Source organism: Pogona vitticeps, chromosome 3 (genome assembly GCF_051106095.1).
Source record: "Pogona vitticeps strain Pit_001003342236 chromosome 3, PviZW2.1, whole genome shotgun sequence".
NCBI lineage: Eukaryota > Metazoa > Chordata > Lepidosauria > Squamata > Agamidae > Pogona > Pogona vitticeps.
Genome location: NC_135785.1, coordinates 251,265,891 through 251,287,891, shown reverse-complemented (window position 1 = coordinate 251,287,891; position 22,001 = coordinate 251,265,891). Strand labels below are relative to the sequence as shown.

Sequence of the window (22,001 nt, the reverse complement as noted above, 5' to 3'; positions counted from 1 at the left end):
ATTTTACTCCCTCCAGTAGCACCTCCCCCACAAAATAAAATTTTGGGAGGCAGGAGTGCTGCGTTCCCTCCAAACCAGGCAAAAGAGCTCCTTACATCCCCTAGAGCAGCGATACCCAACGTTTTTGGGGCCGTGGATCGACTGGAGGGAGCTCCATGCATGGGGGGCGTTGCACTCGCACACAAGCCCCCCGCAAGTGTGACACATCTCCACGTAAGTGCAACACGCCAGTGCAAATCCGTACCCGCGACCCAGTTTCGGCAAGCCCATGGACCGGGGGTTGACACCCACTGCCACTTCTCTGAAGTGTGGACTGATTCAGTGGGTGGGCGGGGTGGTGGTGGCACCCATGCGTGCGCCCATGGGTGGGGTGTGCATCCGTCAGTGCGTGTATGTGGTGGGGCATCAGATGTCTTTGCAGCCCAGTCCTGCCAAGGGCACGGCCTGGTATTGGGCCACAGACCAGGAGTTGGGGACCCCTGCCCTAGAGGATACTAAGGGACTATCTGAACCAACAGCTCCCCACAATATATATTAGTGGGGTTGTTGACAGACACTTTGGGCTTGAACTCAGGTCATGAGCAGTCTTGGCTGCAGTAATGCAGTTTATCCACTGCATTGTGAGGCTCCTAAGCCTCTTTGGGGTTTCTGTTACAAGAGACACAGCTACCTTTCCTTGAAAATAAATATTTCTGTTTTCAAACAAAATATTTAAAAAATCAGAAGTCATATTCTCAACCAGAATATGTGGGGGGGATACACCCTGCTTTGCAATAAAAACATTGCTCTTGGTCTTACAGGAACACCACCGTTCATTTCTTAGCAAAGAAGCAAACAGTTTTGGATGAACTATAGATGAGAGGGGCTCAGAATGGATAAAAATGCCTGGTGAAGGCTGAGAGGCAATATGAAAGCTGTCTTGAGGTATGTGAAAGGCTGTCACGTGGAAGATGGAAGAGTCTTGCTTTTTGAAGCTCAAAAGGATAGGACCAGAACTTGTGGATTCAAGCCACAAGCAAAGATATTTCAGCTAGACATTAGGGAGAACCTCCTAACAGTGAGATCCGTTTGACAATGGAATCAACTCTTCTTCACTGGAGATTTTTAAGCAGAGGTTGTACCTGTCATCAAACCCCTGCTTGGTTGTGCATTTTCTGCATTGGAAGGGGCTGGATTTGACGATTTTGGGGTTCTTTTCAGTAATACAACTGTAGATGATTTCTACCCCTGGCCTAGCTGATGAAGCCAAATCAAAGGTGTGAGGAAAGATTACCTCAGCTCATCCCCCCTTTTCTCAGTCTTGGCAGGATGAACCTGGAGTTCAAAGTTTTCTGAATAACATACAAGGACCATACTGATGTTTTACTGAGCTTTTATTGTGAAATACTGGATTTAGAAAAGAGTACAAAAATTTCAACTGTCAACAAGTGTGCCAGTACACAACTTCAATAGTATATACACATGTAGCAAGCAGAAAGGCTTCACCTCAGAATGGACAGACATTCTAACTAAAAAGGAATTGCAATATTCACAGGCTTAAAATACATAAATAACTCAAGCCCAAGTGAATCTTTTATTGTTCAATGCTAACAGTTGAAGAACTGACTTAAATCCACATTATAGTACGATGAATAATCTTGAAAGTCTACATAAAAACAAGTTAATTCTGAAAATAACCTACAACTCCAGGATTCCACGTGCTATTCTTTTTTTTGCCTCCAGAACTCCCCAGTTAAAGACAGGTTATATAATTTAAAACCCAAATTAATTTCTCTACATACTGTGAAGTCTCTAAATACTTTTCTAATGGGCTTTGTATATCTCCAGTATTTAAAAATCAAAATACTGGATCCTTCTCTAAAATGACCCTGTTGCAGCATACAAAGGTTTTAATGAAAACTCCTTGATCAGAAAGTGGATTAGTTTCCTGTGAAGTTTGTTCTTTAAAACAAAACAAAAAAATCCATCAGTTAACGGTAGCCTTTCAAGTGGGAAGAAAGTATCAAAATACTTTGACATGGATAATTTTAAAAAAAAGTTTGCAATGACTAAATAGTCTGATAAGATAGCAGCTGGGTATTCCATCCGAGCTGTATCATTAAGATCAGCAAACGTTATTTATAAATTCACAAAGTTCATCTTAGTATACAAAAAATTAAAAAAACAACAACGCCCTCAGTATAGTAGAAAGCAGCCACCCTTTTTTCAAATTACAATTCTTCAGTAGTCTCTTGGGAAAAACACTCCCCATTTTCACGCAGCTGGAGGTCCAAAAACACATAAATGCTAGCTGAAGTGCAATTCTTTTGAGAGTAACTTGAGCACCCTTTTATTAACAGGATTTCCATTTGATGGAAAAACAGCTTATTTTTAAAGCTGAAGAAAACCATGCTTCTGGAATGAGCTTTGGATTTGCTAACCGTTTGTAATATTATTCCAAAGAGAACATTAAAAACATTTGGAGATTTTATCATCCTTTCTAGACAACAGCTCCCACTTTCCACCTTCAGAGAATAATTTCCACACTAATTTTGTCTGCTGAGCAACTTTCGACTATCAGATGTAGAACTTTTGTGTACTACACAAGGTTCTGGGACATGTTCCAGACCTTTTGGGCCTCACCACTGCCACAACTTAATCTGAGGTGGCAACCACAGCACACTCCTGCAGCTGCATGAGTGCAAATCAATGGTGTGGGAGATCAGCCGTAGTGAACGAGCTGTCAGTCTTTTAGCCAACCACAAACACCATCAATAAATTCCTATGCAATCCCAGGGCTTCCCAGACATTGAAAGCCACTGAGTTGGGGCGTGTCTTCATGGCTTCTTATTGGGAAAGGGGATGCTCTGGTCAGGCTCTTCCAACTCCCACAGAGCATGTGGGGCTTCCACCTGCTCTGATCCCACCTGAATACATAGCCAAGGGTTAGGTGGCCCACATGGCTGGTGTTTCTGTTCCTAATGTGAGGTGCTCCTGGGCATCTCCTCTGGCTCCCAGGATATTCACCACTGAACAGAATTACTGTGGTACTGTGCCCTCAGCTTTTGGTAGAGCTTTTGGTGCAGGGCTGCTGTTTCCTTATTGTACAGAAATTAAGAACACGCACACATACACATTAACCTAGCAATTTTAAAAAGGCATTATGTTATGAAAAGAAATATATGAAGAGTTACATCAGCTCAAACACTGTTCCTGCATCATTCAGTTTAGAATACACCACAATGTGAATCAGAAATGAAATAGAAAATATTTTAAAAGCCCTACAGTTTAGTGTGGCAAAATAAAAATTAAGTTAGGTGTAACAAGAGTTAAGACAAATACTCTTTATACAGAAACATCTGTTAGTTATCTATAGCCAAAATTCACTGTCTGCTAGTTCTTAGCACCTTTTCTATCCAAACGTTGTTCTTAGCATGTGATTCTTCTGTACATATATATACATATGTATATACACACACATACACACGTGAGGGAACATTTAAAAATGATTTTTTTTTAAAAAAAAGAAAACCCTTATATACAAAATACCCACGTTCCTATAAATAAACAGTTGGGAGAAAAGGCACTTGCAAGAGAAAAGTCTACAGTATATTTTTGAAAACCACATTTTGTTCTGGTACTTACAATAGAAGATCTCTTTAAGTTTCTATCACAAGAAATGCAAAACACAGTTATCACTAAGAATAAAATTGTTTAAATTCTTTTACATGTATTTATAAGTTTCTATAATAAAAGCACCATGATTTTATTCTTCAATGTACTCTTATTTTGACTGAAAAGGTAAAGTACAGTGCCCGTATATCTAGTGCTTCCTTTTGTTTCTGAACTAGCTGCAGCTGGAGAAGTGATATAGTTGACAGGTTTTTTCCCTTGATGTAGGTCTGCTCAGCTCCCAAACAAGGTCTGTTCCTGCCCAGGTGCCCTGAATAAAATCCAATTTACATTAGTAAGTCTTCACAATGGCAGTGCTTGGTGGACATCTCCCTCAAGTGGCTGTCATTCATGTATCTGTTATTGCATGATGCGATTAAAAATAAGAGCACTCTTACCGATCACCAGCAAGAAATCTCTCTCTCTGGTATAAATCTCTTTTTTAAAAAAGATTTCTTCAACCCGGCTGAAGTACATGAATCCAACTGGTTTAAACTTTAAAAAGTAACTAAATTACCAGTTACAAAATGGTGTAAGAAACATGCCAAGAAACATGTGTTCAAAAATATTTCATCTTATCACACAGGCTTCTACAGAGTTGCCACGGAGTTGTTTACCTTTTGAATATTTAACACCCATGCAAACCACTAGATTGTCATGGAGATGTCAGCATACTCCCACTCTTGTCAAACTTCTTGCCTTTCGATAAGGCTGCAACCTGTTTGAGTAGCTCTCTGTTCTTTGCCTACAAAAACAAAAACATCCAATATTGCTTATTTTATAATTCTCTTATCATTACTCCCCAAATTGCTGCTTTCCAGATGTTTTTGACTAAAATGTCTAACATGTCTTATTATTGGCCATGGCAGCTACAGCTTTATGGGAATTAAAGTCTGAAACACCTGGAAAACACCAGGCTGGGGGAAAGGGCTCTACGTGACTGTACACTGCCAAACACTGATACAATTTTTTTGTTTTATAAAGTTTTCAGTTTGAAAAGTGACAGTTTCACCTTTGCTCATTGCTAACAGAAATATTACAGCCTTTAAGTTTAACTCAACATGCTCTAACTACATGAAAACAAGATCCATCTATATAATACAGACCAGAACCACTCCTTTCACTGTTTTTCTAAAAGCCTCTGAATTACATTTGGTTCGAGCCAAGAGTTTTGATTCTTTACCTCTTGAACTCCAGCTTAGTATTACTGTACTGAAAAGCTTAATCTTGGTGGTGGTTTAAGTAGGAATTTCAAGTCTTGTTTCTAAAAGTCTTTTACCTGGAAGGTAGTAGACACTTAGAACATACAGGACAGTGGGCTGCAGTTTTTTTCTTCAGCCTGTGTGGCCAAAGAGATTGGCGCTTGTTACAGAAAGGGCACAAGACCCGCAGAACATACTTCCTGTCATTCTGTTATTAATGCAACCAGGTCATCCAGATGCACTCTTTATTGAGCTGCTCTAGAGGCCTGATGGTGAAACGTCTACGCCTAAAGTGCTGTCAAACAGAGCTGAACACATTTGCATGCAGAAAAATCAGAAACCTACACCCAAAATATCCACACAAACATCCTTTGTGTTCTGCTCAAAATAGCTATGATAGAAGTGCTCCTCCAAATTTTACTATATTATGTATGGTACGGCCTTAATGATGCATTGGAAAGAAATTCAAAGGATTAAACCATCTGCATCTTGGCTGCATCTTGCTTAGCTCATGAAAAGCCACTGGCAATGGTGCGGCTAAAAAATATTGTAAATAAATAAATAAATAAATAAATAAATAAATAAATAAATAAATACATACATACATACATACATACATACATAAATGTGGAATGGCAAATCAGTTATCATGAGAAGATGCCTAATATCAGTGACTGAAGTAGGCCCAAGGTCAGCTTGGACTTCTTGGTAGAAAAAGCTTAATTGGAATTTTTTTAGCCACCTTTTTCCTAAAGGGAAATGCTCACATTATAGAATATAGAAGGTTCTGAGAAAAATTGATTTGATTTGTGTTTAGTTTTTGGGTGTTCTCAATGTTGCTGGAGGCAGAAGGGTAAGAGTGGACCAGTGTCAGCTGTTACTCTTTTGGTGAGATTTTCACTCTTGTGTATGTTCAGAAGCCTATTGATATCTATGATGAACTCCCCTAATAAAAGTAAAACAGGCAAGCTAGCTTTGGATTTTTTGTAGCAAATGTTTCCCAAACTGTTTTGTGTTTAATTTGAAATCGACTTATTTTTCTAAAGGTATTTCTCAACTTTTAGTCTGTTTTCCCTGTGTCTTTAATAAAATAAAAATCTTCTCCACATTTGGTGTCTTTATTGGGAGATTTGTGGGGACAATGTGGTCCTAAATCCAGACCTCGTTTTATTTCCAAACACAGGGAGTTACTAGACTTGCTGAACCCAGGAAGCAGAGAGAAACTGCTATCAAATTCAAGCTTCCAGAGCTTAACTGAATTTTGGCTGGGTCCTTGTGGGGCTGGAACCAGCTAGATTCCCTTTACAGTGGGCAGTTTCCACCCTACTGCAATGTTGTTCCCAAATTTCCCCATAAAGCTGAATGGCAGCCAGTGTACACAGGACGAAACAAAACAGGGAAGTTTTGCTATGTCACTGGAATGTAGCCCAACCTTCTCCAAGAAACAAAATGCCACCGTATGCTGATGACAAGTTCATACCAGTCCGTTCTGTTCCAGCTGGTACTTGCAAATTCCCATACTGTATCAACACAGCCCTGCTTTGAGTTCCATTTCTTGGTACAAGACTAGAATGCAATAAAATCTATAGCATGTTGATAATGCAATGTGAATGCTTGTGAAAAGAGGGGAAATGATTTATTTTCTTGCAACAACCATTAAGTCTTGTGCCCAGAATCTTATTTTGTGACTATGTAAGTACAATCATGCAAGTGCTGGGAGTTATTTTCCAGGTACTCAAGTCCTCCCAATTGTGCAACTGATCATGTGACTGTGGGGTGGTGAAAATCACTTGCAGAACTGCCCTTGTGCACACAATTCTGCACAATAGGATTTGCCCATGCATGTACATTTCTTTATCTCAAACTGCTATTTGGAAATGAATGGTGTTTACCTGGAGTTGTTCTACAGTTTCCTTGTGAGCTCTCTCCATACTGTTCATTTTTGTTCTCAGGTTCGATTCCTGATACTGAAAATCTGCCTTCAGCTCTGTCAGCTAAGAAAAAGAATTGAAAATTTAAAAATACTATTGAATATTTCCTTTAAAGATGTCATTCACAAATATAAAAAAATATCAATCCTTCATGTCTACTTGATAAAAATGCTAAAGGAGCCAAAAAAAGCATTTCGTTTACAGGTGTGAAGACTGGCAAAGATGTATCCCATAATATAATGTATTTTATTAAGAAATATCCCATAACATTATGTATTTTAGTTGCAAAATGAAACACTGAAAATATGTGAAACATATTATTTTAGAATTTGAGTTTTATTACCCGTCTATTGATGATGATGATGATGATGATGATTATTATTAATTTTATTTATATCCCACCTATCTGGTCGTGTTAGGACCACTCTAGGCGGCTAACAATTACTTATCTATTGCTGAAAAACATATTATTTCATTATTTAATTATTGAGGTACTATATTTTATTTTATTATTTATTTATTACTTATCTATTACTCATCAACATACTGAGCCCCTTGTATATAATGCCTTAACCTTTAAACTGATAAGCCTCTGAAGATCCAAGACATTGTTGAAAAAAATATAACAGTGAAGTCTTTATTCTTAACTTGGGAACTAGAAAATTTTTTCTTACTATGGACTGGCACAGGGTTTACAGTTGTAGAAATAAGATGCTTGTACATCCATATGTGAGGAAACTATTTTTTTAGCAAAGCAGTACTTTGCTCCCAAGTTTTTCAAAATAAGAGCTGCACAATGCAAAGATTTTTGTTTCTCCAATTTGCAGAAAAATACAATTCAATTTCTCACATTACTACTCTGTAGCCTTGTTTACAGCTTTATGTGCGGGACTGGAAAGCTTTATGAGACTTGGGATAGGATAGATATGCTTGAGATGGAGCTGGTTGTGAATTTTACTGAATTCCTGTTTGATGGTTTACTCCTGGGAGTTTTAAAGATTCAGTATCCAATCAGTTTGTGATGAGATTTGATTTTCAAATAAATCAGAAAAGGATGACTCAAATTTAATTAGCAAATTAATATAAAAGCGTTAACAACACTATTTTGGTGAGGGGGAAGTTTTAGTGCTGACTACACACTGAAATGTTCAATGAGTTGCTAACCTGAATGTTGTTTTATGGAGAGTATTTTTCTTTTCCAATCTTCTATATTAGTGTTTGGGGTGGACAAGCATGGCATTCAGCCATTCCCAGAGGTAAAGACTACAGGTGGGTGGTTTTCACAGACCTTAGGTTATGAGGCAATGGAGAAGAGGTTACACTGCGTCTTCAGCTTGCCTGGGAGAGTTCTAGCTTTCTTTCCAGTCCTCCAAAATCAAGCAACAACAAGAAAACAGAATTGGCCACTCTTAGCAGAATGATTTTAATTGAATGCTTTAAATCAGTGGTCCCCAACCTTGGACCTCCAGATGTTTTTGGACTGCAACTCTCAGAAGCCTTCACCACCACCTCTGCTGACCAGGATTTCTGGGAGTTGAAGTCCAAGAACATCTGGAGGCCCACGGTTGGGGACCACTGCTTTAAATGACAGACTAAGGGAACCTATTTCCAACAAATCCTAGGATTGGCCACAAAGAAACATTCGGCAGGGTTTGGCAAGACACATGACGATTACGCAAGTGTTTCATTTGGGCAAAGTAGCTAATGAAACAACTGATAATTTACCTTTTTGTCTTTTTCCAGAATAGTTTGATCTCTTTGTTGCAAGAGGCGCTTCAATGACATCACCTCTTCTTTCAATTGACTTATGAGGACGAAGTTGTCAGTACCGCCACTGTCTGCTGACTGATTTATAGAACTACTGCAAAAGTAGTAGAACAAGTTATAACCAAAAGAGGAAACCCATGATATATATTTCAAACTAATAGTCCTCCATATATCCTTCAGGATTAACACAATACCTGACAAAAATAGATGCAACTGTACAATTAAATTAGTACTGGCACACAATAAATATACCTGCCAAAATACAGTTATGCATTAGTTTTCCAGGAATTATATTTAAAATTCATTCCAAATTATTATTAGAGACTCCAGTCATCCTCATTTAACAAGTTATTTTTGGAAATAGGTTTGTTCATAAGAATCTTACTTAGGTCAGTTCAAGTCTACATACAACTGAAATGCTGATGCTAGATGCACTGATTTGCCTCTTTATTTGCTCCAGTTTTAGCACATTACCTACCCAACTTCCAAACACGGGTTTCCAATAACAGCTTCATTTAGACCAGTGGTTCTTAACCTTTGTTACTAAGGTGTTTTTGAACTGCAACTCCCAGAAACCTCAGCCAGCAGAGCTGATGGTGAAGCTTCTGGGAGTTGCAGTCCAAAAACATCTGAGTAACAAAGGTTAAGAACCAGTGATTTAGACAAATGGTCAAAACGATTAAAAAAATCCATGTGATTGTCATGTTGACTTCTTTAGAAAACAAAACAAAACAAAAACGAACCAATGTTCTGTTCAATAGAATAGGAGAGTCTGTGAGGAAGACTTATTTTTCTTACCTATCTCCATTAGATGGCTTGGATTCCATTTTGGGCTTTTTCTTTGGAGTTTCATTCTGAATTGCTGCAGAGGATTTATGGCTGAAAAAAGCAAGACAATTTTGTAGTATCCACGATAATATATCTGTATTCATTTCTGAATAATTTGACAACGATAGATAGCAGATGTACTTTTGCACAGCAATTAGGATTTCAAAAAGTTTCTCCTGAAGCCACTTGGGGTTTCTTAAAAGTTAAAGTGCTGCATTATGGGGAGAATGCTGACATGTGGTAGGGAATGATTTAAGATGTTTTAATGCTTCCCATGGGCTGTATCTCTTACCAGGCAGCAACTAATCTTAAATGCTTCGGGGGGGTAGCAAGGAGGACTGTTGCCCTGCTTCTTTTAGAAATGGCCATACCCACCACTTATATGTACCCCCTGGTTGGATTGCTCTGAGACAATATGTTTTTCTGGGTAAAAGAAGTCCTTTGTCTGATGTAAAAGAGTAAGCAAACTTTCAAATAAACATGATACAAAGAAGCAAGTATTTACCTCTGTTTCCACAATCCCTGATCCTGCTCTGGACTCAGACTGCTGATTCTGAAACACAGAGTGGACAACAGGCTTAACAATCATAATTCTTATGAAAAACTTACTGATTTTCTACTAGATGCCTACCTTCCAAAGAGGCTGATGGCCCATAAAACATTAGGCATAAAATGTACATTCCACAAAAAAGTAAAAACAGCTATACAGACTATACAGTGGTGCTCCGCTTGATGATTACGTCGTTGGACGAGGAAATCGTTTAACAATGAAGTTTTTGCGATGGCTTTTGCGATCGCAAAAAGATGTTTTAATAGGAAAAATTGCTTCACGATGATTGGTTCCCTGCTTCGGGAACCGATTTTTCACTCAACGATGATCAAAACAGCTGATCGTCAGGCTTTCAAAATGGCGCCCCGCTGCGTTTTAGGATGGATTCCTTCCTTTACAGGCACCGGAAAATGGCTGCCCGATGGAGGATCTTCGCTGGACGCTGAGGTATTTCGCCCATTGGAATGCATTGAACCGGTTTTCAATACATTTCAATGGGATTTTTACTTTTGCTTGACGATGATTTCGTTCTACAGTGATTTTGCTGGAACGGATTATCCTCGTCAAGTGAGGCACCACACACACACACAAACATAAACACACACACACAATTACAAAATTCATGTAAAAAGTCAGCAACCTTTCAAACCATCAGAACAATTAAAGATTTTAAAATAACCCAGTGAGAAATGAAGTTCAGGATATCTTTGGCATTATCAGCTCCCTGAAGCAATTTTCAGTCATTTTTTTCATGAATATAATGAATGACTACAGCTAAAGTATGCATCATAATGGACAGATCTGCTTTTTCCAGGACAGGCTGCAAGGGAAGCACTTGAGGAAATAATGTTAGGTACAGAAGTACTCTAGCAACCTAGTTTTTAGCAATTCAGTCTTGTTAAATTAATGAAAATAGAACTATTTTAGCACCTTGAAGATATTTCAACATGACCTATAGTGTTCCTCAAACACATGGAGCACATTACGTAAGCCACAAGTTTATATACACAGCCCATACGTTTGTTGTTGTTTACTCGTTAAGTCGTGTCCAACTCTTCATGATCCCATGGACCAGAGCACACCAGGCCTTCCTGTCTTCCACTGCCTCCCAGAGTTGGGTCAAATTCATGTTGGTTGCTTTGATGACACTCTCCAACCATCTCGTCCTCTGCCATCCCCTTCTCCTCTTGCCTTCACACTTTCCCAACATCAGGGGCTTTTCCAGGGAGTCTTCTCTTTTCATCAGATGGCCAAAGTACTGGAGCCTCAGCTTCAGGATCTGTCCTTCCAGTGAGCACTCAGGGTTGATTTCCTGCAAAATGAACAGGTTTGTTCTCTTTGCAGTCCAGGAGACTCTTGAGTCTCCCACAGCACCACAATTCAAAAATATCAATTCTTCGGCTGTCAGCCTTCTTTATGGTCCAGCTCTCATTTTCATACATGGCCACTGGAAAAACCATAGCTTTGACTACGCAAACCTTTGTTGGCAAAGCCATGTCTCTGCTTTTTAAGATGCTATCTAGGTTTGTCATCGCTTTCCTCCCAAGAAGTAGGTCTCTTAATTTCATGGCTGCTGTCACCATCTGCAGTGATCATGGAGCCCAAGAAAGTTAAATCTGTCACTGCCTCCATCTCTTCCCCTTCTACTTGCCAGGAAGTGATGGGACAAGTGACCATGATCTTAAGTTTTTTCGATGTTGCGCTTCAGACCATTTTTTGTGTTCTCCTTTCACCCTCATTGAGAGGTTCTTTTAATTCCTCCTCACTTTCTGCCATCAGAGTGGTAATCACCTGCATATCTGAGGTTGTTGATATTGCTTCCGGAAATCTTAATTCCGGCTTGGGATTCCTCCAGTCCTGCCTTTCACATGCATTCTGCATACAAGTTAAATAAGCCGGGGGACAATATACAGCCTTGTCGTACTCCTTTCCCAATTATGAACCAATCAGTTGTTCCATATCCAGTTCTAACTGTTGCTTCCTGTCCCACATATAGATTTCTCAGGAGATAGATAAGGTGGCCAGGGACTCCCATTTCTTTAAGAACTTGCCATAGTTTGTTGTGGTCCACAAAGTAAAAGGCTTTTGCGTAGTCAATGAAGCAGTAGTAGATGTTTTTCTGGAACTCTCTGGCTTTCTCCATAATCCAGTGCATGTTAGCACATATGATAGCGGAAACCAATTGAAAAGGGGAACAGAGTTGGACAATTACATTATTGGCTATGACCTTGCAAACTGACAATGAAAGTTACACAAGAAAGGAATATTCTAAGTATTTACAGTGGTGCCTCACTTAACGAACATTAATCCGTTCTGGAAAAAACGTCGTTAAGTGATTTAATCGTTAAGCGATTTTTAAAAGCACATAGAAATGCATTAAAATGCATTTAATGCATTCCTATGGGCTTCAAAACTAACCTTAAGCGAATAAACTCCATAGGGGCAGCCATTTTCGGTCCCTCTTAAGTGAGCAAAACAGCAGGGGGCCCATTTTGAAACCGCCGATCAGCTGCTTAAAAGCATTGCAAAAGCGGAAAGGAACAACGTTTGCATCTGTTCTCCTTGTCGAAGGAGCCATTTCTCCTTCTCTCTTTTTTTCTCCCGCCCGGCTGCCTGAGCCCGCCACTGCTTTCCTGTGTTTGCGCGCGCATGTGTATGTGTGAGCACCTTCCCCTCACTCCAACGGAGCCCAAGGCCGAACGGCCGGGATTGGCCGCCCAGGGCCCCGAGCTCCGCCTACTTGAGCCTGGCTTGGAAGAGAGCGAGAGAGCAAGAAGGAAGGGAAGGGGAAAAAAGACAGAAGGCAGGGGAGGTGAGGAGGAAAAAAAGGAGAAAAGAGTGGGCGCTCTCTGTGCTGCCTAATCTGGAACAGCAGCAGCAGCAGGAGCCTGCTGGTCTGAGGAGTCAGCCCCGTAGCCCTCTCTGCTCCTTGGGCGCAAGGCAAGGCAGGCGTGCGTGTGTGTCTGTGTGTGGTGGAAGTTGGCGCTTCTTTCCCCGCCGCGGAGCAAAACTGCCATTTGGAGGGGGGGACGGAGGCGGCTGTATGGGGGGGTTTGGGGTGGAGAGTCTTTGACACCCCCAGCTCGGAGGGGCAGGAGGTGGACGTGTGGGTGTCCTGATGGCCCAAGTGGCCGCAGAGGCGCTCTTTGCGAGGAGGGGGGAGGACGAACTCCAGGCTAGAAGGCGAAAGGGGGAAGCCGGGGGAGGAGAGAGCGGCCGGTGGTGGTGGTGGTGACTCTCAATGGAGGGTGGGCTTCCACAGGATCCCTTGGCTGGGATGAGAGGCTCCCCCTTAGCCCGCCGCTGCTCTGCTCTCCTCCGGGTGGATCCTCCCACCTCCTCCCGGACATGCAAGGATCGCTTTGCCATGATCGCAAAGCGCTTTATCCCCATAGGGGCCATCGCTAACCGATCGCTCTGGCGATGGCCAAAACCTCATCGGTAAGCGATGTCATCGTTAAACGGAGCGAGGCACCACTGTATTACATAAATAGCTTGCAGTAAACAGCTTCACTGCCAGGTGAGGCCAGTAGTAGGCTAAATCCTTTGTAGTGTTCATAGAGATGCTGAAGGGGGACAGAATTAGCTATAGTCATTTAGGTGCACAATAGCATTTGTTACTGTAACTCGCTTTGACTGTCCCCCTTTGTAATTTCTTTTCAGTGAGTAACCTAGGAAGCTGAAATGTTCTTGCACTGGCTTTTGCACGTTGCTCTTTCTAATGTCATACTTGTCTCCATTAATTTTTTTGACTAAAAAGTGCACATTCCATTAAGTTACACAGCACTTACTTGTGATGGCTGCTGGTATGACGGTGGTGGTGGTGATGATGGTGACGGTGATGGTGGTGATGTTTCAGATGCTGCTGGTCTTTTTCAGTTAGGCTTGTGGAGGAGGAATTAGACTGTGAAGACCCTAAGCTCTTCCTCTGCTCCTTGGTCTTCTGCAGTACTCTCTTGTAGGACAGAGTGCAGAGCCAACACAACAGCTTCCCATCAACCTTTTGGGAAATCATTCGCAGCAAATTATGTTACACGTATTCAGTGCTAAAAAGACACACAACAGCCAAAATAAAATTATCAAATACTACTGCTGTTATTCTTGCACACAGTAACTTAGACAAGTTAAAAACATTGCAGACATCAGCAGCAGTGCATGATGCAAAACATGCTAAACTGAATACTGGATGAAAAATAGTATCATTTTCTTTTTTAGGTGAGCAAATTCAGTTGCATCTCATGGACAGCAAAGTCACTTCCTTGTCCAATTAATAATCCCACTAATGGAAGGACAGGGATTTTGGGGATTGGGGGGCTAATTCTCCTTCCTCATCTGTTCCCCATTCTGGTTTTCATATTGCTCCAAGAAGTCTCCCAACTAATTCTCTGAAAAGGATTTTCAAGGACAAAAGGACTAAACCACCCAATGTTTTCTCCTCCCTCCTATTTCCATGGGTAAAAAAAAATGCAAACAGGCAAATGTACCTTCTCCATCCTTTTAAGTGTCATAAGTATGCTTTCCAAAAGTAGAAATCCATTTGCAGGATTTTTGAAGCCAATGTTTACTGTTCCCTTTGTTTACAAAATACATAATCTCCTTTCTCATGTTTGGATGCTAATATACCTAGGATCAAACCTTCTAGTTGCTAATTCTTTAACATAATTTAGACATTCTAAACCTAATTCCATATAACTATAGGTCAGTGGTCTGGATGGAAGACTGAACATCCAGTATACACTACCTTGAGCTCAGTGGAAGAAGAGTGGGAGAAAAATAGGACAACTCCCCACTCTCTAATAGCAAATGTGCAGACTGCAGGCCAAAATGTCTTGCATTACTATAACTCATGAGTTAGTATTACCAAAAATATGCGTTCAGTTTTATTTTTTATAGTTTTAAGATTAAAGGCATCCAACTGGATATATAGGTGCTGTATAAACTGATACTAAATAGAAGTATTAAGAAATTCATCATATGAAACCTTTTTTCCTCATAATTATTTGAATACAGCTATAGAATCATTATTTACAAAGTAATGTTATTCTAGAATACTTAATCCTTAACTAGGTATAGGGCAAGATATCATCTGCACCAGCACCACCAGTTAATCACTAGAGAGGGGAGCAAAGATTCTCTTCTGCTTGGAATGCTGGGTCAATAGACTTGGGTTATCAAGTGCTAACCACTCTAGATTAGGACCTGTACATATATAACCTAAATGGTATAAAGCAAGGGTAGGCAACATGATGCCGCTTAGATGTTCTGATTACCTTCCTTCTCCCCTCCTCCTTGCGATCAAAAGCACATTGCTGTTTGCACTGCTCACATGTCTGAGGAGGTCCATACTTCTTTTCAGAGTTTGTGCAGCGCTGACATTTTGTGCCAATAAAAGCAGCAATTATGTTGCAGTACTGACAAGGTTTTGGCTGGAAAAGAACAAGAACAAATTAAAAACAGAATGTCATGCATTATGTTGTATTGGCATTTCACAAAATGTAGTTACTTGAAAAGATATCGATTCAGCAGAAGTACTACTTTTGTTATTATTGCTATTATTAAGAAACACTTCTGACTCTATGAATTAATGACTTCCAAAATGTACTCCTTCAACACAAAAGCAAATTAAGAAAAATTACACTAAAAGAAGACAGTACAGTATTTTTGTTGTTGAAGATGTTGCATTTCAAAACTAGAAGAGATAAAATGGCTCAGAGTTTCTTTAACACTTCATTTGGACATTAAGCATCACAAGATCCTAACCATATAGGAGTGAGGGAGACGAACAGAATTCTGTCTGCTGCTCCCCTGCTTCTTGCATAACTGGAACTGCATGAATCTGTAACATCCATACAGGGCATACATCCCCTGCATTAATGTATTTTGTTCACTAATATTCTCTACATGCATTATGTGTATTTCAAATGTCATTGCATACAGATGAAAAAAAATCACATCTAACATACCAGAAACTACTTTGCTATTTTTCCTAACCGTTACCCAAGTATAAATCGTATCAGCACATGTACATCTTGGTGAAATACCGATTCAGCAACAAATCAGAAAGGAAGGTACAGATGCTAACTTACCGTTCCAAACTGCTTCACATTTTGGGCACATTTCTTGCATATTGTATTTGTTTTGCTAAAAAGAAAAAAACAAGATTACTTTTTTTCCTAAATACTTCACTTTAAGCAGTTTACAATACTTTTTGCCAAAGCAAAAGAAATAAACAAATGACATGAGGTTTTGGGAATAAAAGGTAGAGGTTCCCCTTGACAATTTTTTGTCCAGTCGTGTTCGACTCTAGGGGGCGGTGCTCATCCCCGTTTCCAAGCTATAGAGCCAGCGTTTTGTCCGAAGACAATCTTCCGTGGTCACATGGCCAGTGCGACTTAGACACGGAACACTGCTACCTTCCCACCGAGGCGGTCCCTATTGATCTACTTGCATTTGCATGCTTTCGAACCGCTAGGTTGGCGGGAGCTGGGACAAGCAACGGGAGCTCACTCCGTTGCGTGGATTCGATCTTACAACTGCTGGTCTTCTGACCCTGCAGCACAGGCTTCTGCGGTTTAGCCCACAGCGCCACCATGTCCCTTTTGGGAATAAAACCATGTAACAAATTCAAAATGTGTTCCACTAAGCCTTCATAATTCAGCTACAGAAGTAGAAAACTGGTAAATGGAACTACAATGGTGCCCCGCATAGCGACAACAATCCATTCCAAAAAAATCGTCGCTATACGGATTCGTCACTATGAGGGGCAAAAAAGGCCATAGGAATGCATTGAAACCCCTTCAATGGGTTCCTATGGGGAAAAAACTCACCGCTATGCGAAAATCCTCCATGTGGCCGCCATTTTCGCTGTCCAGTATGCGAGGAAAGGGCGCGAAAACACTGCGGGCGGCCATTTTTTCCGGCGGCCATTTTGGAACCGCCGATCAGCTGTTTTAAAACATCGTTATGCGATAATTGGTAAGCGAAACACTTACCGATCATCGCAAAGCGATTTTTACCCATTGAAATTTTTGCGATAGCAAAAACCTCATCGCTATGCGGATTTGTCATTAAACAAACCGTTCGTTATGCGGGGCACCACTGTAATTTCTAGCTCACAAATTGGCCTATCTTATTTGATTTTAGCATAGCATGAGACATGATCTTTATGCAAGTTATGAGTTAAGTGAATAGGACAAGCAGGAGATACAATAACCAGTGAATGAAGACTTTAGCTAAGAAAAATTACAATTAAAAGATGTTGATGAAATCCACTGACCACAGGAATTTTAAAAGTGCCCTGGATAAAAATGGGTATTTAAGCTATGTAGGATTAATGTATTCTCGAAGATATGTAGGATTACTTAATCAACCTAACATAAAAAATAGGGTAAACGGCAATAATCAAACATCTGATACAGGTTCATGGTTATCTTATTTTCCCGTGTATAAGACATCCCCCATGTATAAGACTCCCACACACATTTTTCCAACCCCAAATTAAGAAATCTAAGTGGGGCTTAGCAAGTGGAGGGGGAAAACAGGGATCAAGGCACTGCAGGATCACTTTGATCCCTGCTTTCCCCTTACTTGCTAAGCCTGCTTAGCAGGAATCAAAGCGCTTTGATGATTCCTGCCTTCCCCCTCCAATTTTTCTGAAGAAAGTGGAGGGGAAAGCACTTTCTTGCTAAGAAAGTAGAGGTGGAAAGCAGGAATCAAAGCACTTTGGTCACTTCCCCCTTACTTCCTTATATAAGACCTTCAATTTTTAACCTAAAGATTTTAGACAAAGTATCATCTTATACACGGAAAAATGCGGTAGTTGTCATTCAGAGTGGAACACAGAATGAATAGTCTTTACTAGAAATACAGGAAGTTACATTATACTGTGAAACAAACTATTGGGCCATCTAGATAAATATTAATAAGGCCTAAGACCTTCTACATGCAGCATGAATGTTCTACCTTTTGACTACATCCCCTCACGACTGATCCCTTTCCATTCATAGAAGATTCTCCCAGCCAATTTTTAACCAAAAGGATTGGCCAGAATTGTCATGGAAGTCGCCGCAGCTTGTTGCTGAGATGCCAGCTGTGTGACCAAATGATGGGATACAAAGATAGAAACTGACATTCCTACCAACTACTATTGTTTACCAACTCTTATTTGTTTATAGTATTGGCACCCCAGTCGATGTAATAAAATCTTTAAGAAATATGTGAAAGCATTTAAGATAGCTAAAAGCACATTGGAAGAATAACATATATACACACAAAATAGAAAAGTTTACCATAAGCATCAATGATGGAAGGTCCCAAAAAACCAAATTGCTTTCAATTTTGGAATATGATACTGTACTAAAAATGTAATAGGTTTTGAGAGAAGCCATGCAGTATATGGTAAGGAATAAAGGATAGAGAGCTAGGGAACAAGAACAGGAGTAGGCAACCTTCTCTTTATTCCTACTTACAGGGCTGAATCAATATGCAAAACATGGTCAAGCATAACATTTCTGAGGCCTATACTTCAGAAGACAGTTTTAAACAAAATTGGAAGGGGGCGGGAGAAACATACTCATAGGTAATGACAGATAAAGACTTATGCACAGTAAGAGGTACAAAGTGAGCAACTCTAATGGGGTCCAACAACAGACTTCATAAAAATGTACAAAGGAACAAAGGCCACAAATCACACAATCTCTAGGAGTATGGGGAACAAGAAGAAATCTTAGTTCAGAAAGGTAAATACAACTTGATAAAGATAACTGAAACCTGGAGGGATGACTTTCATGAGTGGAATACAGCAACTGAAGGATATAAATTGTTCAGAAAGAAAAAGAGGTGAAATTGCAGTACATGTGAAAAACATTCTTACTAAAAATGCAGGAGGATGAGCTTGGTAGTCCTATCAAGAGCACCTATATTAATAGAATTGGGATGAAAAATAAAAGGAACATGGTAGTTCGAGTTACCTACTGATTGTCCAATCAAAGAGAAGAGGATGATGAAAACTTCAAAAAACATGTTACAAGCATTTCAAAAAGACACAATGTAGTAATGGCAGATTTTTATTATCCTGATGTGTGTTGGGAGGCAAATTCTGCCAAACATGGTCCTTCCGACTGACTTGTGTGAATAATATTTTTCTAGAAAAGGTGGAGGAAGGAACACCTCACCTTAAGAAAGATGCTGATCAACTGGAGCAAGTTCAGGAGGTGACAATAAAAATGATTAGAGGAATGGGAATCTGTTGGATTATTTGCTATCAAAGATATTTCCAGATAAATGCTGGGAATTGTTGGCTCAAAAAGAAAGGACCACCAGAGTATCCACAGCCATGTAGGATATTCAGTGAACAGCGAAGGTGAATGAAAAAGAAGTCGGCAAACAAACTATATAAAGAAGTAACCCAATATTTGTTGTTTAGTCGTGTCCAACTCTTTGTGAGCCCATGAACCAGAGCACCTCAGGCCCTCCTGTCTTCCACTGCCTCCCAGAGATGGGTCAAATTCATGTTGGTAGCTTCGATGACACTGTCCAACCATCTCGTCCTCTGTCGTTCCCTTCTCCTCTTGCCCTCACACTTTCCCAATATCAGGGTCTTTTCCAGGGAGTCTTCTCTTCTCATGAGATGGCCGAAGTATTGGAGCCTCAGCTTCAGGATCTGTCCTTCCAGTAAGCACTCAGGGCTGATTTCCTAACATCCCTACATGTACTATAACCCAATGTACATCCACTAAAAAAACAACAACACCCATTTGCTATGTACGGCTTAATAAAAGAAAACTTAGAGCTTGTATGTAAAAATCTAACATAAACTTTACTAAACATACAAGACAAAAAATACATACGAAAAAGAAGTTGCTGGTAAAACAGAACAAAATGACTTAGCTTCAGGAGAAAAAAAATAAAGCAAGCTGAATCAAAGAACAAGCAGGCATATCAAGGTAAAGGTTTAGACTTGGAGAAAAGAAAACCCAGGAGAGATATGATAGCACTTTCCAAAAGTGTAAAACATAGAAAACACTTACCTCTCTTGCTGAAACTCTGATCGACAGTAAGTGCATTTTACCATGGGATGTGCAATACGACATTCCTAGAAAAGAAAAATATGCAAATACTGAAACAAAACAATTACATTTAAAATTCAACTTACATCTTCTGAAATAATACTGGAAATTCCACTCTTACAAAAAACTTCATGGACTCTGATCTGTTTGAAAATGTGCACTGTTGAGCTCCTGTGGTACTTCCAAACCCCAGATCAAACTTTTGGGTCATTCTGACCTCTTAGCCAAAAGATGCCAGATTACCAACCCTTGAAGGCTATAACAGACTATTCAGTCCATAAAGTATTGAAAGTAAAAATTGCTGTCTTTTCATTCTTGCAAACTAAAAACTAATTAAAATGTAGAAGTGGGGAATAAAGAACATAAATATTAACAAACCTGGGTTTGAAAACCTTTAAAAAATTAAATTAAGACATCTAAAAAGGGAATGCCACTGAAAATGAACCTCTTTCCAATCACTACTCTGTTAGCAAGCTGTTGATTATTATTAGCACATTGACTGGCAGTGGTACTCAAATATACATGTGGAACTATGCTGGGCAATATATAGACAATATGACACAAATTATATTGTATTATCCCCAGTGTCAGAGCAGGGGGTGGACAACTTGACACAGGGATGCCATTTTGGACAACAACTTTGTATCAGGCATAACACACCCATATGACCTCATTAGGAAAGTGCTGTAACTTCCCTCGTACAGGATACTTTTAATGATAGATCCTGATGTGGTCTAGTTATTCAGAAGATGCAAACAACCTTTACGTGTATAATCTTCGTAAATAAGCCTACTATAGAATTTAACTTATGTGATTTTGTATTTTCAAGAGCGCATATTGCTTCCCCCCCCTTATCCCAATCCCAGGAGACCCAGGAGTGAGGTGAAACCTTACGCCATCCTATCACTCCATCGGTTTCCTTTGAGATCCTGCAGAATCCTTTTCTCCACTTTTTTTAAATCCCTCAGATAAGCCAGCTGGTTACCTGACTCCCTCTGCTTCTTCTATCTACCCCCGCCCCTCTTGCCTGATGAAAAGCTCTAGAGACCTTAAAAATCTTGCGTGTACACACACACACATATTGGTGCTATTTGGTCTGCTTTACTACAGATGCTCGGCCTTCTTGAATCCGCCCCGGATTCAGCATACAGAAGCGGAAGCCCTGCCTGCTTTTCCCAATCCCTGTCGAGGGTTGTTTCGGGCGCCTCTCTCGAAGCCTCCTCCAACCCGGGTCCGTTTCCTGAATGCTCCCGCGTTCCCCTCCCAGAGCTAGGCATCCTTTCTGCCCACGGGCGGCTCTCCCTGACCTAACCGTGCCTCCCTTTCCCGGAACGGTCGCCTCCTCTCGGCTGAGCCCCAACTCCTTCCCTCCCTCAGGCGGTGTCCCTCGTCGTCGTCGCCACCCCACTCGCGGACCCAGCACCTTGCAGAGCTGCTGTCCTTGGGAGAGCTCCTCAAACGGGTAGCGCTGGTTGCACTTGGTGCAGGCGTAGAGAGCCGGGGCCCCGCCGGATCCAACCGCGGTCGCTGCTCCCGCCGCCGCCGCCACGACCGCCGCCCCGGAGGCCCCGGATGTTGCCGCCATCCGCTTTCCCCTCAGCGCAGCAGCCGCGGCCGACCCGTCGGGAAAGAGTCCACCTCAGGAAGGCCAAAAAACCACTCTTCCACCACCACCACCTCACCAAGGCAGTCTCTCTCTCTCATACACAAACACACACACACGGGGAAGCAGCCGTTCCCCTCAGCCAGCCAGCCGGCTCCTCCTCTCCTTCTTCGGCGGCGTCCTCCTCCTCGGTTCCCCACTAGGCCCCGTTTCCTTCTTGGGTCGGCGGCAGCGGCAGCCTCCGCGTCAAGGCCCTTTCTCGCCCTCCTTCTTTCTCTTCACGCAAACAGAGCAAGGGCGCGAGCGCCGCCGCCGCGGCTGTTTGCGCCAATCAGGGCCACGCGGCAAAAAAAGAAAAAAAAGAGGAGGGGTTTCAAACCTCGCGATCCTATGAAGAATACG

General features: G+C 41.0%; 1 protein-coding gene across 3 annotated transcripts; it reads right to left on the bottom strand.

Moving 5' to 3' along the window:
• Window positions 1-1,355: 1,355 nt before the first annotated feature.
• On the bottom strand, window positions 1,356-21,715 carry FAM76B (family with sequence similarity 76 member B). Of its 3 annotated transcripts, none has more exons than XM_020809362.3 (11): window positions 21,420-21,715; window positions 19,958-20,022; window positions 16,016-16,070; window positions 15,200-15,355; window positions 13,721-13,929; window positions 9,885-9,932; window positions 9,350-9,430; window positions 8,510-8,645; window positions 6,746-6,847; window positions 4,269-4,396; window positions 1,356-3,922 (listed from the first exon to the last, which is right to left on the bottom strand). In XM_020809362.3, the coding sequence occupies exons 1-10, from the start codon at window positions 21,579-21,581 to the stop codon at window positions 4,307-4,309; spliced, it is 1,104 nt and encodes a 367-aa protein (XP_020665021.2). In that variant the 5' UTR covers window positions 21,582-21,715; the 3' UTR covers window positions 1,356-3,922; window positions 4,269-4,306. The 3 variants fall into 3 exon arrangements, with proteins under 3 accessions (XP_020665021.2, XP_020665020.2, XP_072849715.2); XM_072993614.2 differs by having other exon boundaries at window positions 3,527-3,646; XM_020809361.3 differs by having other exon boundaries at window positions 1,356-4,396.
• Window positions 21,716-22,001: the final 286 nt, after the last annotated feature.